The sequence below is a fragment of the Dryobates pubescens genome, chromosome 31, assembly GCF_014839835.1.
Source record: "Dryobates pubescens isolate bDryPub1 chromosome 31, bDryPub1.pri, whole genome shotgun sequence".
In the NCBI taxonomy this organism is placed as follows: Eukaryota; Metazoa; Chordata; class Aves; order Piciformes; family Picidae; genus Dryobates; species Dryobates pubescens.
The window spans coordinates 6,435,023-6,449,658 of NC_071642.1; the positions used below are offsets into that span (position 1 = coordinate 6,435,023).

The 14,636-nt window shown below is 56.8% G+C and overlaps 1 protein-coding gene across 2 annotated transcripts in view; it reads left to right on the forward strand.

Moving 5' to 3' along the window:
- The window catches only part of XPO7 (exportin 7), a 64,536-nt gene that overhangs the window by 20,979 nt on the left and 28,921 nt on the right, over positions 1-14,636 (forward strand). For both annotated transcript variants that reach the window (XM_054174837.1, XM_054174838.1), the window contains exons 6-12: positions 2,083-2,187; positions 4,385-4,550; positions 6,352-6,425; positions 8,969-9,088; positions 10,004-10,150; positions 11,502-11,674; positions 12,282-12,475. In XM_054174837.1, coding sequence (XP_054030812.1) covers positions 2,083-2,187; positions 4,385-4,550; positions 6,352-6,425; positions 8,969-9,088; positions 10,004-10,150; positions 11,502-11,674; positions 12,282-12,475 — 979 coding nt within the window. The remainder of the gene's footprint in view (positions 1-2,082; positions 2,188-4,384; positions 4,551-6,351; positions 6,426-8,968; positions 9,089-10,003; positions 10,151-11,501; positions 11,675-12,281; positions 12,476-14,636) is intronic.

The window sequence follows — 14,636 nt, forward strand, 5'->3', positions numbered from 1 at the left end:
ATATGGCCAGAGGAAGTCCTTGGAGTGTTGCTCAACAGCTAAAGATGAGTCAGAGTGTGCCCAGGTGGCCATAATGCCACTAGCATCCTGGCCTGCACCAAGAGTAGTGTGGTGAGCAGGGCAGTGCCCTGGCCTGGGCACCGGTGAGGCCACAGCTTGGGCACTGGTGAGGCCACAGCTTGAGCACTGGTGAGGCCACAGCTTGAGCACTGGGAGTCCCCTCCCTGGCCCTGCTGCCCACATTGCTGGGGATCAACCCATGACAGGCTGGGGCTGGGCTGGCAGTGCTCAGTGCTGGCTCATGTCCAGCTTCACACCCCCAAGCCCTCCTCCCCAGGGCTGCTCCCCAGCCTGGATTGATCCCAGGTGCAGGACCTTGCCCTTGGCCTTGCTGACCCCCCGAGGCTCACACAAGGCCACTTCTCCAGCTTGCCCAGGTCCCTCTAGCTGGATCCTGTCCCTCACTTGTGTCACCACTCAGCTCAGTGGCATCTGCAAGCTTTCTGAGGGTACACTTGATCCCAGTATGGCATTGCTGAAGGTACTAAACAGCACTGCTCCCAGTATGGACTCCTGAGGACACCACTTGTTACTTAGCTCCATCCAGACCTTGAGCTGTTGACCACCCTCCTGTTTGTGACCATCCAACCAGTTCATTACTCACTGACCACCCATCCAATCCATCTCTCTCCAGTTTAGAGAGAAGGATGTTGCAGGGGACTGTGCCAGAGGCTTTACCTAAGCCCAGGTAGACAACATCCACAGGGCTGGAGATGGATCCTATGGGAAGGGATGTTTGCATGTTGATGCTGTTGGAACAAGAGTCTGAAGGAAGTGGAGCCTCAGTGTGTGCCTCTGCACTGGGCTGCAAGCAGGCTCCATCCCAGTTGTCCTGGGGTAACTCCCTGCCCATCAGCTAACTGATCCTGGCCAAGTGCAACGTTGCCAGACCCTCCAAATGCATGGCCAAGATGGGAAGTTACTGCTTCACTTCTCTCCTTCTCCTACAAAACACTCCCAGAAGTGACCTCAAGCTGTGCTGGCCCATGCTGGAATGCATTGGTTGAGCCAAGTGGAGACTCTTAGCCAGTCTCAAGCATGGCCTGTGTGTATTTGTCCCTTAGATCATCTCAGCTTTTCATTCTGCTGTGGTGAGAGCTCCAGACCTGGAGTTTATAGCAGACACAGCAAAGTCCAACCTGGTTGTCACTGGGCAACTGTCCTCCTGGCTTGCTTCTCAGCTGTGCAGGTTCAGGAGGGGAATTAGAAGCGCTGGGAATTGGCCATGGGGCACTTCAGGACATGGTCTGGTGGTCATGGAGGTGTTGGGTCGAAGGTTGGACTTGATCTAGAGGTCTTTTCCAGCCTAAATGCCTATGATTTGGGGTCAGGTGGTCTGGTGGTCATGGAGGTGTAGGGTAGAAGGTTGGACTTGATGATCTTAGAGGTCTTTTCCAGCCTTGATGACTCTGTGATTCTGCCCCATGGCTGTGGGAAGGATTTAACCCTCAGGAGTTTGAAGCACTTCAAAAAGCAGCCTTGAAGGCTCTGAACTTGAAAATGCTGCTGTTGATCCTCCTTTGGAAGAGATCTAAATGAGCTTGGGGGAGGGATCTGAGTGAGCTTGGGGGGAAGATCTGAGTGAGCTTGGGGGGGAAGAGATCTGAGTGAGCTTGGGGGGGAAGAGATCTGAGTGAGCTTGGGGGAGAAATTTGAGCTTGGGGGAGGGATCTGATTGAGCTTGGGGGGAAGAGATCTGAGTGAGCCTGGGGGAAGAGATTTGAGTGAGCCTGGGGGAAGAGATGTGAGTGAGCCTGGGGGAGATGTAAATGAGCTCCAGAGCCAGCCCATCCCTGCTCTCTGGCAGGGGGAGCAGTCGAATCCGCCTCGGGGAGCGGCGGAGCTGGGCCCTCCTTTGAGGAAAGAGGCTTTTGCTCCGTGGATTTTTCTCCCAGCTGCTGGGACACCACTGCAGGGAGACAAACCTGGCTGCCCCAGTCTCTGGCAGGGTTCCTAGAGGTTCTGTTGCTCTGGTTGCAGCCCTGCCCCTCGGTTCTAAGCCTTGGTTTTCTCTCTGCTCAGGCGGACACCACCCACCCCCTGACCAAGCACAGGAAAATAGCCTCCTCCTTCCGAGACTCCTCCTTGTTTGATATTTTCACACTCTCATGCAATTTACTGAAACAGGTAAGGAAACCTTCAGCAGCTCCTCTGGGGGCTTGGCTGGTGAGGGCCACAGGCTCAGGGCTGAGGTTTCCTCCCGTGGAAGCTCCCCTGGAGCCAGCGCTTCGCTCCTAAAAGTTGGCTTCTGGCCTTCTTTCTCTCTCTCTCCCTCTCTCAAAGCTTTGGCTTGAGGAATCAAAGCAGATGAAGGTGACCCAAATCTGGAGCTGCTCAGTCTGGAGAAGGCTGAGAGGGGATCTGATCCATGTCTAGAAATATCTGAGGGCTGGAGGGGGCAAGATGAAGGGGCCAGGCTCTTTTGGGTGGTATCCAGGGACAGGACAAGGAACAATGGACACAAACTGGAACCCAGGAGGTGCTGCCTGAAGGTTGAGTGGTGAAGCCCTGGAATGGGTTGTCCAGGGAGGTGGTTGAGGCCCCAGCCCTGGAGGTGTTTAAGAGCAGGCTGGATGAGGCTCTGGCCAGCCTGATCTAGTGTGAGGTGTCCCTGCCCATGGCAGGGGGGTTGGAACTGGATGATCCTTGTGGTCCCTTCCAACCCTGACTGATTCTGTGAGGAGAAACATCTTTGGTGTGAGGGTGCTGGAGCCCCTGGAGCAGGCTGCCCAGAGAGGTTGTGCAGTTTCCTTCTCTGGAGACTTTCTAGACCCATCTGGATGTGATCCTGTGTGGCCTGGCCTTGGTGATTCTGCTCTGGCAGAAGGATTGGACTGGATGATCTCTAGAGGTCCCTTCCAGCCCCTACCCTTCTGTGACTCCAATAGATAACCCTTCAGCAGTTTGGATTGACCCATGCATGGCTGGAGCATGAGCTCTGGGTTAAACACTGCTGTCTTGAAGCATCAGGAAGGAGATGAGATGTTGGTGATGTACAGCACTGGCCAAGAGCTTTCCTGTAAAGTTAGGTTCTGGGTCTCTTTCTAACCTCAAGCTGAGGGAGCTGGGGGTGTTCAGCCTGGAGAAGAGAGGACTCCAGGGGGGACCTCAGAGCTGCCATCCAACAGCTGAAGGGATCCTCCAAGGAGGCTGCAAAGGGTCTTTTCTGAGGATAAAAACCCAGACACTGCAGCTTCCAAAGCAGCTGGGGCTGATGATGATCCAGAGGAGGCTGTGGAAGGGGACAGCACAAACACCTCTGATATGGAAGGTCCCCAGCACACCACAGCTTCTGCTCTTGGCATTGAAAGGGAAGAGGAGACCTGATTTCCTTCCAGGATCTGGAGGGATCCTCCAGGAGGGCTGCAGAGAGACATTTCCTGAGTGTGTCTAGAGCCAGGCCAAGGGGGAATGGTTTGGAGCTGAGGCAGAGCAGGGTTAGAGTGGAGCTGAGGAAGAAGCTCTTCAGTGTGAGGGTGGTGAGAGTCTGGCACAGGCTGCCCAGGGAGGCTGTGGCTGCCTCCTGCCTGGGGGTGTTGAAGGCCAGGCTGGATGAGGCCTTGAGCAGCTGAGTGGAGCTGAGAGCTGGCCCTGCCCATGGTGGGGAGGTTGGAAGAGGTTATCTCTGAGGTCCCTTCCAGCCTGAGCCATGCTGTGATGGTGATTCCCCTGGGTGCCTTGGAGCAGGATGGAGCAGGTCAGGAATCAATCTCTCAACAGCTTTCAGCATCTCCTGAGGCTGCAGGTCCTGCTCTTGTCCCATTGTTGTCAGAGCTCTGTAGCACTAAGCTCAACTCTGGAAGCATCAAAGGCTGAATGGCTGCCTCTGAGCCTTCCCTTCTGGGGGCTCCAGCTCCTCCTGTCCCACAGTGCTCAGAGCTCTGTAGCACTAAGCTCCAACTCTGGAAGCATCAGAGGCTGAATGGCTGCTCCTGAGCCTTCCCTTCTGGGGGCTTCAGCTCTTCCTGTCCCACAGTGCTCAGAGCTCTGTAGCACTAAGCTCCAACTCTGGAAGCATCAGAGGCTGAATGGCTGCTCCTGAGCCTTCCCTTCTGGGGGCTTCAGCTCTTCCTGTCCCACAGTGCTCAGAGCTCTGTAGCACTAAGCTCCAACTCTGGAAGCATCAGAGGCTGAATGGCTGCTCCTGAGCCTTCCCTTCTGGGGGCTCCAGGCTGGTGGAGATGAGCTCTGAGGTCCTCCCAGCCTGAGCCCTGCTGTGATTCCTATTGCCCCAAACTCAGCTCTCACCTTGATTATTTTGTTGTTGTTTTTTGGGGGGTTGTTTTTCCCTTTCATCCTTTGTTCTCCCCATGTTCTCTTCTAGGCTTCTGGGAAGAACCTGAATCTGAATGATGAGAGCCAGCACGGGCTGCTGATGCAGCTGCTCAAGCTCACACACAACTGCCTGAACTTCGACTTCATCGGCACCTCCACAGACGAGTCCTCAGATGATCTTTGCACTGTACAGATCCCAACCAGCTGGAGATCAGGTGAGCTGCCTGGCAGGGAAGAGGACCTGATACCAGCTGAGGGATATCCTAAAGCTCTCTCTCTGCCCCACAACCAGCACCAGGTCTGAGATCCACCCTTTCCCTTGGCGCGCCGGTTGGGGTTGGCAGTCTGGAGCCGTGACACCACTCCTGGAACCCTTCCAGTCTTCCACCTGCCAGTTCCACAGGAACCTGGGCTTTAAAAGCATCATTAGTATCTTCCTTGATGATCTGGATGAGGGGATTGAGTCAGGCATCAGCAAGTTTGCAGATGACACCAAGCTGGGAGCAGATGTTGGTCAGTTAGAGGGCAGAAGGGCTCTGCAGAGGAACCTTGCCAGGCTGGGCAGATGGGCAGAGGCCAACAGGATGGCATTCAACAAGCCCAAGTGCCAGGGGCTGCACTTTGGCCACAGCAACCCCAGGCAGAGCTACAGGCTGGGGTCAGAGTGGCTGAGAGCTGCCAAACAGAGGGACCTAGGGGTGATGCTTGACAGCTGCCTAAACATGAGCCAGCAGTGTGCCCAGGGGGCCAAGAAGGCCAATGGCATCCTGGCCTGCATCAGGAGCAGTGTGGCAAGCAGGAGCAGGGAAGTCATTGTGCCCTGTGCTCAGCACTGGCTAGGCCACACCTGGAGTCCTGTGTCCAGTTCTGGGCCCCTCAGTTCAAGAAGGACATTGAGAGACTTGAAGGTGTCCAGAGAAGGGCAACAAAGCTGGGGAGGGGTCTGGAGCACAGCCCTGTGAGGAGAGGCTGAGGGAGCCTGGAGAAGAGGAGGCTCAGGGGAGACCTCATTGCTCTCTGCAACTCCCTGAAGGGAGGTTGTAGCCAGGTGGGGGTTGAGTTCTTCTCTCTAGCAACCAGCACCAGAACAAGAGGCCACAGTCTCAAGCTGTGCCAGGGGAAGTTTAGGCTGGAGGTGAGGAGAAAGTTTTTCACTGAGAGAGTTGTTGGCCGTTGGGATGTGCTGCCCAGGGAGGTGGTGGAGTCCCCATCCCTGGAGGTGTTCAAGAGGGGATTGGATGTGGCACTTGGAGCCATGGTTTAGTCATGAGGTCTGTGGTGCCAGGTTGGACTTGATGATCTTTGAGGCTCTCTTTTGGCTCTTCCAACCTTGGTGATACTGTGATAAAGAACAGAGAACTCAGCAGCTGCTCCCCACCTCCTTGCTCTTCTCAGCACTGGTTTTGCAGGCAGGCCACAGGATGGCTTCTTAAAATAGGCTCCTGTCACCTGGGCTGTGCAGCCAGGAGCAGGTCTGCTGCATTTGTAAGCGAGGCAATGGGGTGGAAAAAAGGGCAATCCTTTGGGAATGTTCCTGCAGTGTGGTACTTTGAGGGTCTGGAGAGCAAGGCTTGTGAGGAGCAAGCTGAGGGAACTGGAGTTGTTGAGCCTGGAGGAAAGGAGGCTGAGGGGAGACCTTCTGGCTCCCTGCAGGGAGGCTGGAGCTGGGTGGGGGTTGGGCTCTTCTCCCAAGGAACAAGGGATAGGGCAAGAGGAAATGGCCTCAAGGTGCACCAAAGAGCTTTAGATTGGGCATGAGAAGAAAACTCTTGGCTGAAAGGGTTCTCAAAGCCTGGCACAGGCTGCCCAAGGAGGTGTTCCAGAGAGGCAGAGCTGTGGTGCTGAGGGCCATGGCTTAGCCCCAGCCTTGGCAGAGTCAGACTGGTTGGACTGGATGATCTCAGAGGCCTTGTCCAACCCAAACCATTCTGTGATTGGTGACACACTGCTGATCCTGAGACCCAGGGAAAGCAGTAAGTGGAGGTGTTCTCACCCAAACCCTCTGCTCTCTTGCAGCCTTCTTGGATTCTTCAACCCTTCAGTTGTTTTTTGATCTTTATCATTCCATCCCTCCTTCGTTCTCTCCTCTGGTAAGTTGGGGACTTCCCTTCTTTGCGCCCTGAGCTGGCACCAAGTGTTTGTGGGGCTCCTCTGCCTGACCTGCTGGGGACTCAAACACCACAAAGCTGACTTCAGACAGCAGCCTTGGCTTGGGTGCTGCCTGTTAAAGGCAGGGGGTGGCTCTTCTGGTCCTGCTGCAGCCACAGCTTTGGCATTTGACCTAAGAGCACCTTGGTTGCTGAAAAGCCCAACCTCCTGCTTTGGCCTTGGACAGCCTAGAACCTTCCTGCTCACTGCCAGCAAGGCCTTGCTGAGGGATGCAGCTTGCATGCTGCTAAGCTGGTGCTGAAAGCACCCTGTGAGGAGGCAGCGAGCCCGGGAGTTGCAACCCAAGGATGAGATCTCTCCTTCCATGCTTCCAAACTAGGCCATGTCCCAGTTGTGGTGAAATAGCCAAGAGCACAGCTGAAGGAGAAGCTGGCTTGGTCCTTCTTGACTCAAACCCTTTGCCTGCCAGGCATTTCTCTAGCAGATCAATACCCTTCATAATTGATGCTACAATAAATCCCCTGCCCTTGGGCTAGGGAGGGAAGGGGCCTTCAGAAGGCTCTTTTTCTGTTGTGTTCCACTGAGACCCTCAGCCCTCTTCATTATCTTGAAGGCCTTGCTGAGTTAAAAGTCTGAATTAGAGCCTCAAATATTCATGAGAGAACTTTCTAACAGTCTGAGGCTTTTCTTTTTAGCTCATTGCACTGCTGAAGGAAACTCTGAAGCAATTACATTTGGAGCTGGGCTGCCCCTTTGAGCCAGTAGATGTGAGAGCCAGTAGAGAGAAGCAGCTGGGAGCTTGAGCAGATGTTCCTTGCACTGGGCAGGGAGGGACTGGGGCTTTGCAGGGTGCTCCTCAGCACTGAATGCCGCTCTTTGGTGGCCCAGGGTGGTGGTGGTGGAGTCAACCATCACTGGAGGTGTTCAAGGAATGTGTGGCTGTGGAACTTTGGGGCTTGGTGGCTGTGGTGGTGTTGGGCTGATGGTTGGACTCAGTGATCTTAAAGGTCTCCTCCAACCAAAACAGTTCTGTGGTTCTTCCAGAGGATTGTGCCCCCTGGGCTGGGCACTGCTGAGGCCACAGTCCTGGGTTCAGTTTTGGGCCCTTGACTCCACAGACAGGGGCTGGAGCAGGGCCAGAGAAGGGCAAGGAAGCTGGGGAAGGGTCTGGAGAACAGGGCTGGGGAGGAGCAGCTGAGGGAGCTGGGGGGGTTGAGCCTGGAAGAGGCTGAGGGGAGAGACTTCATTGCTCTCTACAGCTCCCTGACAGGGGGTTGAAGTGAGGTGGGGGTCAATCTCTGCCAGGCAGCTAAAGATGGGATGAGAGGAAATGGCCTCAAGTTGCACCAGGGGAGGGTTGGGGATTAGGAAAGATTTCTCTGCTGCCAGAGTGGTCAGGGGTTGGCACAGGCTGCCCAGGGAGGTGCTGGAGTCCTCAGCCCTGGAGGTGTTCCAGAAACCTGTGGCCATGGCCCTTGGGGCCAGGGTTTGGTGGCCATGGTGGGGTTGGGTGGATGATCCTGGAGGGCTTCTCCAAGCCAAACAGCTCCTTGATTCTGGGACTGTTGTTCCTCTGGGTGCTGCTGTTTGGCTCCCTGCTGCAATGCTGCACAGGCTACAGAGAGCTGCAGAGGTGATGGCTGCACTCTCCCAGCCTCTCTCAAAGCAAAGGAGCTGCTGAGCAGCATTCAGAGGAGCACCAGGCTTGAAGGATTCCTTGTGCTAAGGAAAGAGCAGCATGGCTCAACATGGTTCAACAGCCCCAGGCAGTGCTGCAGGCTGGGGTCAGAGGGGCTGAGAGCAGCCAGGCAGAGAGGGACCTGGGGATAGTGGTGGACAGCAGCTGAACAGGAGCCAGCAGTGTGCCCAGGGGGCCAAGAAGGCCAATGGCATCCTGGCCTGCATCAGGAACAGTGTGGCCAGCAGGAGCAGGGAGCTCATTGTGCCCTGTGCTCAGCACTGGTTAGGCCACACCTGGAGTCCTGTGTCCAGTTCTGGGCTCCTCAGGTTAGGAAAGATGTTGAGCTGCTGGGAGGTGTCCAGAGAAGGGCAACAAAGCTGGGGAGGGGTTTGGGGCACAGCCCTGGGAGGAGAGGCTGAGGGAGCTGGGGTTGCTTAGCCTGGAGAAGAGGAGGCTCAGGGGAGACCTTCTTGCTCTCTGCCACTCCCTGAAGGGAGGTTGGAGCCAGGTGGGGGTTGGGCTCTTCTCCCAGGGAGGCAGCACCAGAACCAGAGGACACAGTCTCAGGCTGTGCCAGGGGAGGGTCAGGCTGGATGTTAGGAAGCTCTTCCCAGCAAGAGAGATTGGCCACTGGGCTGTGCTGCCCAGGGAGGTGGTGGAGTCCCCATCCCTGGCGGTGTTTAGGAAGAGCCTGGATGGGGCACTTGGTGCCATGGTTGAGTTGATCAGATGGTGCTGGGTGGCAGGTTGGACTTGCTGCTCTGTGAGGTCTTTTCCAAGCTGGTTGCTTCCCTTCTGTTCCATTCTAACCCCCTGCTGTCTGGCTGCCCTTGCCCCTGCCAGGTGTTGTCCTGCCTAGTGCAGATCGCCTCTGTCCGCAGATCCCTCTTCAACAACGCCGAAAGGGCCAAGTTCTTGTCTCATCTCGTTGATGGAGTGAAAAGGATACTGGAAAACCCCCAGGTGAGGCTGCCAGTGCAGCTGGCTCTCTGCTTCCTCCTGCACCTTCCTCCTTCCCTGAGAGCATCTCCTCATGCTCCTCTTCAGTGTGTTCCATGGGTGGTGTGGGCTGCGGGGGGCAGCGTGGCCTCAGCCGGCTGGCAGGCAGCACCACGCTGGGGGGGAGGGTGGCCTGCTGGAGGCTTGGAGGCTCTGCAGGGGCATCTGGCCAGGCTGCAGCCATGGGCTGAGTGAGGCCAGTGGGATGAGGTTCAACAAGGCCAAGCTCAACAACCCCATGAATGCTCCAGGCTTCAGGCAAAGTAGGTGGAAGCTGCCCAGCAGAGGAAGATCTGGGGGGGGGTTGGCTGACAGCGGCTGGAGATGAGCCAGGGGGTGCCCAGGTGGCCAAGGAGCTCACCAGCAGCCTGGCCTGGAGCAGCAATTCTGTGGCCAACAGGAGCAGGGCAGGGATTGTGCCCCTGGGCTGGGCACTGGTGTGGCCACACCTTGGGTATGGGGGTTAGGTCTGGGCTCCTCACTCCCAGAAGGACACTGAGGAGCTGGAGCCAGGCCAGAGAAGGGCAACAGAGCTGGGGAAGAGCAGCTGAGGGGAGCTGGGTTGTTGAGCTTGGAGAAAAGGAGGCTGAGGGGAGAGCTGCTGGCTCTCTGGAAGGAGGCTGGAGCCAGGTGGGGGTTGGTCTCTTCCTAAGGAGCAAGGACAGGACAAGAGGAAGTGGCCTCAGGTTGCCCCAGGGGAGGTTGGGCATTAGAAGCAACTTCTTGACTGAAGAGCTTCTCAAAGCCTGGAACAGGGAAGGGTCCAACCTCCCCCTGCTCCTTTCCTGCTGTCCCACCACAGCTCTCTGCCTCTTGCAGCTGGCTGCCCAGGGCTCTCCAGCACTTGCTGCTTCTCAAGTCTTCTCTTTCCCCTCCTAGAGCTTGTCAGACCCCAACAACTACCACGAGTTCTGCCGGCTGCTGGCTCGGTTGAAGAGCAATTACCAGCTGGGAGAGCTGGTGAAGGTGGAGAACTACCCTGAGGTCATCAGGCTCATTGCCAACTTCACTGTCACCAGTCTGCAGGTACCAGGTGGTTTGGTTGCCCTTCTGTGGGTGCCCATGCTCCTTGCCTTCTCCTGAAGCCAAATGCCAGCCGTCTGGTCTCTTTCTTTGCCCCCCACCCTGTATCCCCTGGGTGTTATTTTCACCCCAGGCCCTGCAGGTGCTGTGCCAGGAGCCTGCAGGCCTGCACTGCTTGTTCTGTGCAGGAGCAGTGTGTGGGGGCAGACAGGGTTGCTATGCCTCCAGAGGCTCCCTAGGTCCTAGCAGGGGGTGGGGGGGAAGAAAGAAACCCCAAATCTCATTAAAGAGAAGTTATTTTTAGAGCTCTCTGTCACTTCACTGGGAAAATGCAGTTGCAGGGAGTGCTGCTAAAGGGAAGAGCAGCTCCTTCTGATTGCTGGGGTCAGCTCTGGGTCCTGAGCTACAAGAAAGGCACTGAGGAGCTGGAGCTGGTCCAGAGAAGGGCAACAGAGCTGGGGAAGGGTTTGGAGAACAGGGCTGGGGAGGAGCAGCTGAGGGAGCTGGGTGGGTTGAGCCTGGAGAAGAGGAGGCTGAGGGGAGACCTTCTGGCTCTCTACAGCTCCCTGACAGGAGGTTGGAGCCAGGTGGGGCTTGGGCTCTTCTCCCAAGGAAGAAGTGATAGGACAAGAAGAAATGGCCTCAAGTTGCCCCTGGGGAGGTTTAGGTTGGACATTAGAAGAAACTTCTTCCCTGAAGGGGTTCTCAAGTCCTGGCCCAGGCTGCCCAGGGAGGTGGTTGAATTCCCCATCCCTGGAGGGGTTTCAGAGCTGTGCAGAGGTGGTGTTGAGGGCCAGGGTTTGGTGGTGCCCACATGTGCAGTGCTGGGCTAAGGCTTGGGCTCCATGGTCTAAAGGCTCTTTTCCAGCCTCACCCAGTCCACAGTTCTGCATTCCACAGGTTGCACTGGCTTGGCAGGGACCCTCAAAGGGCATCTTGTCCAACCCCATGGGTTCCCACTCGGTTCTCTCCTGGCTCACAACGTGCAGCCGAAGCCCTGCTCAGAAGCTGGTGCCAGGCTTGGGCTGCCTCAGTGCCTTCTGCTTGCTCAGTGGTGCACATTTCTCTGGGAAGTGGTTTTGAGCTGCAGACTCCCTCTGGGGAGCTGTCTGCAGCACCAGCCCAGCACTGGGTCAGGACCAAAACCTTTTGGCTCAGCTCCACAGCCCAGGGAGCTCAGGGATTCTCTCTCAGTCTCTCCTGGGTGAGCTCAGGTGGGAGCTGAAACTCTGCACCGAAGCCCTTTAAGGCTTTGAGATGTTGCTGCAGCTGACTCAGGCTCACCTGGGTGAAGCCACCAAGGCCACAACTCACTGTGGTTGCCTTCCCTTCTCTTCCTTTTGGCTGCTGGCAGCACTGGGAGTTTGCTCCCAACAGCGTTCACTACCTGCTGAGCCTGTGGCAGCGGCTGGCTGCGTCGGTGCCCTACGTGAAGGCCACAGAACCTCACATGCTTGAAACATACACACCAGAGGTCACAAAAGCTTACATCACCTCCAGGCTGGAGTCTGTCCACATCATCTTGAGGTAAGGAATGCAGAGAGGTGGCACCAAAGCTGCTTGGCAGCACCAGAGGCCCGAGGCAGGAGGCTCGGTTTGCCTTTGAAGACAGGCAGCGGCTTCACAGTGTTTGGGGAGACCTGAGGGAGGTTTGGCTGCAAACCTGGATTGTCTGCTGGGAGCCAGTATGACCAGAGAAGGGTCTGGAGGTATTGATCACCACTGAAGATGAGCCAGCTTGTGCCCAGGTGGCCAAGAAGGCCCCCAGCAGCCTGGCCTGGAGCAGCAGCGGTGAGGGCAGCAGGAGCAGGGCAGGGATTGTGCTCCCATACCGGGCACTGCTGAGGATGCACCTCGAATCCTGGGGTTGGCTTCCTCACTCCAAGAAGGGCATTGAGGGGCTGGAGTAGGTCCAGAGAAGGACAATGAATCTGGGAAAGGGTCTGGAGAACAGGGCTGGGGAGGAGCAGCTGAGGGAGCAGGGGAGAAGGGGGCTGAGGGGAGACCTCCTGGCTCTCTCCAGCTCCCTGCCAGGAGGCTGGAGCCCGGTGAGGGTCGGTCTCTCCTTGGGGCTACGGTTTCAACACGCTCTGCACTCAGAAGTTCTTTGCTGATCTGCTTTGCTGCTGCTCAGGGATGGCCTGGAGGATCCCCTGGATGACACAGGCCTGGTGCAGCAGCAGCTGGATCAGCTGTCCACCATCGGGCGGTGCGAGTACGAGAAGACCTGCGCCCTGCTCGTGCAGCTCTTCGACCAGTCGGCCCAGTCCTACCAGGAGCTGCTGCAGAGTGCCACTGCCAGCCCCATGGATGTTGCTGTTCAAGAAGGTGAGCCTGCTGGGAGGGCTGGCACCCAGCAGCTGGGGGCTGGCTGGGAGCCAAATGGCCCTTTCAGAAGCCTGAGCTCCTGGTGGAATCCATCAGCCAGGAGCCAGAGCCCTCCCCACCAAGGCTGCCTTGGGAAGGTGTCAGTGTGGGCTAGGATGTGCTTGGCTGTGGGCAGGCACTGCCACTGCTGGCTGAAGATGTCCTCCCAGCTGGTTCTGTTCCTGTTGGAGGAGCTGCAGTGCATCTCCTTGCCCAGTGCTTCAGAGACTAAGCTCTGAAGGTGCTGCCACAAAGGTGTGCCTCAGCACTGCCTGCCCCCTCCCTTGGCTTGTCTGCTGTGAAGCAGGGTGTGGGCTGCTCCTGTGAACCTCCTCACTGTCTGCATGGATGGCAGAGACTTGGAGAGATAACCATGAGCTTCAGAGTGGCATCTAAATGAAATCTCTGCTTGTAATGTGTTGTGGCAACACCAGGGACCTCACCAGGGTTCCTCAGAGAACAAGTTCCCCATGTGGAGAAGAAGATGAATCAAGAGGTTGCAAGAGCTCTGGCTGCATGGCATCAAAACTGCAGGCCATGGTCACACAGATCCTGATGTTTAGCCAACAAACCAGAGGCTGAATTGCAAAGCCACTTGAAGGAGGGTTGCTGGCCACAGCCTTGGGTGGGTTGAGCCTGGAGGTTTTGTTCTTGCCCAGCTGGTTGGTTTAGGATTTGCTTCAGCCTGGCCATAAAGTGGTTGGGAGGTTCAGCTGTGGCTGTCTTCTGCCTCCTCCCTCCCAGTGCAGCTGCCTTCCCCTCTTGTGCAGGGGTTGGGCTTATCAGCAAAGGTATGGCAGTGTTCCTCTTCCTTCTGAAACTCTCCTCTCATGGGGGAGGAACTCTGGAGGGCATCATGGAATGCTTTGGGTGGGAAGGCAGCTTTCAAAGCTCACCCTGCTTCCTTCAAGTTCAGAGAATCCCAGGCTGGGCTGGGTTGAAGGGACCTTGAAAGCTCACCCAGCTCAACCCCCCTGCAGTCAGCAGGGACATCCCCAGCTGGAGGGGGCTGCCCAAACAACCTGACCTGCAATGTCTCCAGGGCTTGGGGCATTTCCCACCTTCTCTGGGCAACCTGGGCCTGGCTCTCAGCACCCTCAGGATGCCAAAATTCCTTCCTTCAGTCCAGTTGATGATGTTGACTCCACCAACCACAGCTGCTTTATAGAGCAAAAGCTGAATTACATGGGAGGGAGTTGGACAGGGCAGTGGCTTCTGCAGTGGAGCAGCTGTGGGTGCTGAAGAGCTGCCAGGCAGACCTCAGCACCTCCTTCCCTTCCCCCTGAAGCTGTGCCTATTCTCCCCCAGGTGGACAATGGAGTCACTTTGCTGGAGATTGGGCACTAAAGCAGAAAGATCCTCTGACTGAATCCCAGAATCCCAGCATGCTGGGGCTTGGAAGCTCTGGAGCTCAGCCAGTCCAAGCCCCCTGCTCCAGCAGGGCTCCCACAGCACCCTGCCCAGCAGCACAATGCCCAGGGGGGGTTGGAAGCTCTCCACACAAGGAGACTCCACAACCTCTCTGGGCAGCCTGCTCCAGGCCTCCAGCACCCTCACACCAAACAACTTTCTCCTCATCCTCAGCTGGTTCCAGTTTGTGCCCACTGCCCCTTGGCCTGTCCCTGGGCACCGCTGAGCAGAGCCTGGCCCCAGCCTCTTGCCCCCCACCCCTTAGCACTTGCTGAGCATTGATTTTTCTCTTCTCCAGGCTCTCAGCCTTTGCACCCTTCAGCTACAGAAGTTCCTCCTGGTGTTCAGATGGAAGTTCTGATGGTCAAGTCTGTGCCCCTTGCCCAGGCACTGGGCACCACTGAAAGCAGCCTGGCCCCAGCCTGCTCTGGAAGTGTTGATAAGCTTTGAGAAGAGCCCTCCTTAGTCTGCTTTTCTTCAGGCTTAAAAGCCCCAAGTCTCTCAGCCTGTCTTCATCCCAGAGAGGCTCCAGGCCCCTCAGCATCTTCACAGCCCTTTGCTGTGTCCTCTCAACCAGTTCCTCGTTCCTCTTGAGCTGGGAAGCGCAGACCTGGAGGCAGGACTCAGCTGCGGCCTCACCAGGGCAGAGTAGAGGGGGAGGAGAACCTCCCTTGAGCTGCTGGCCACAGTCTTCCTTCACTCCAGGACACCA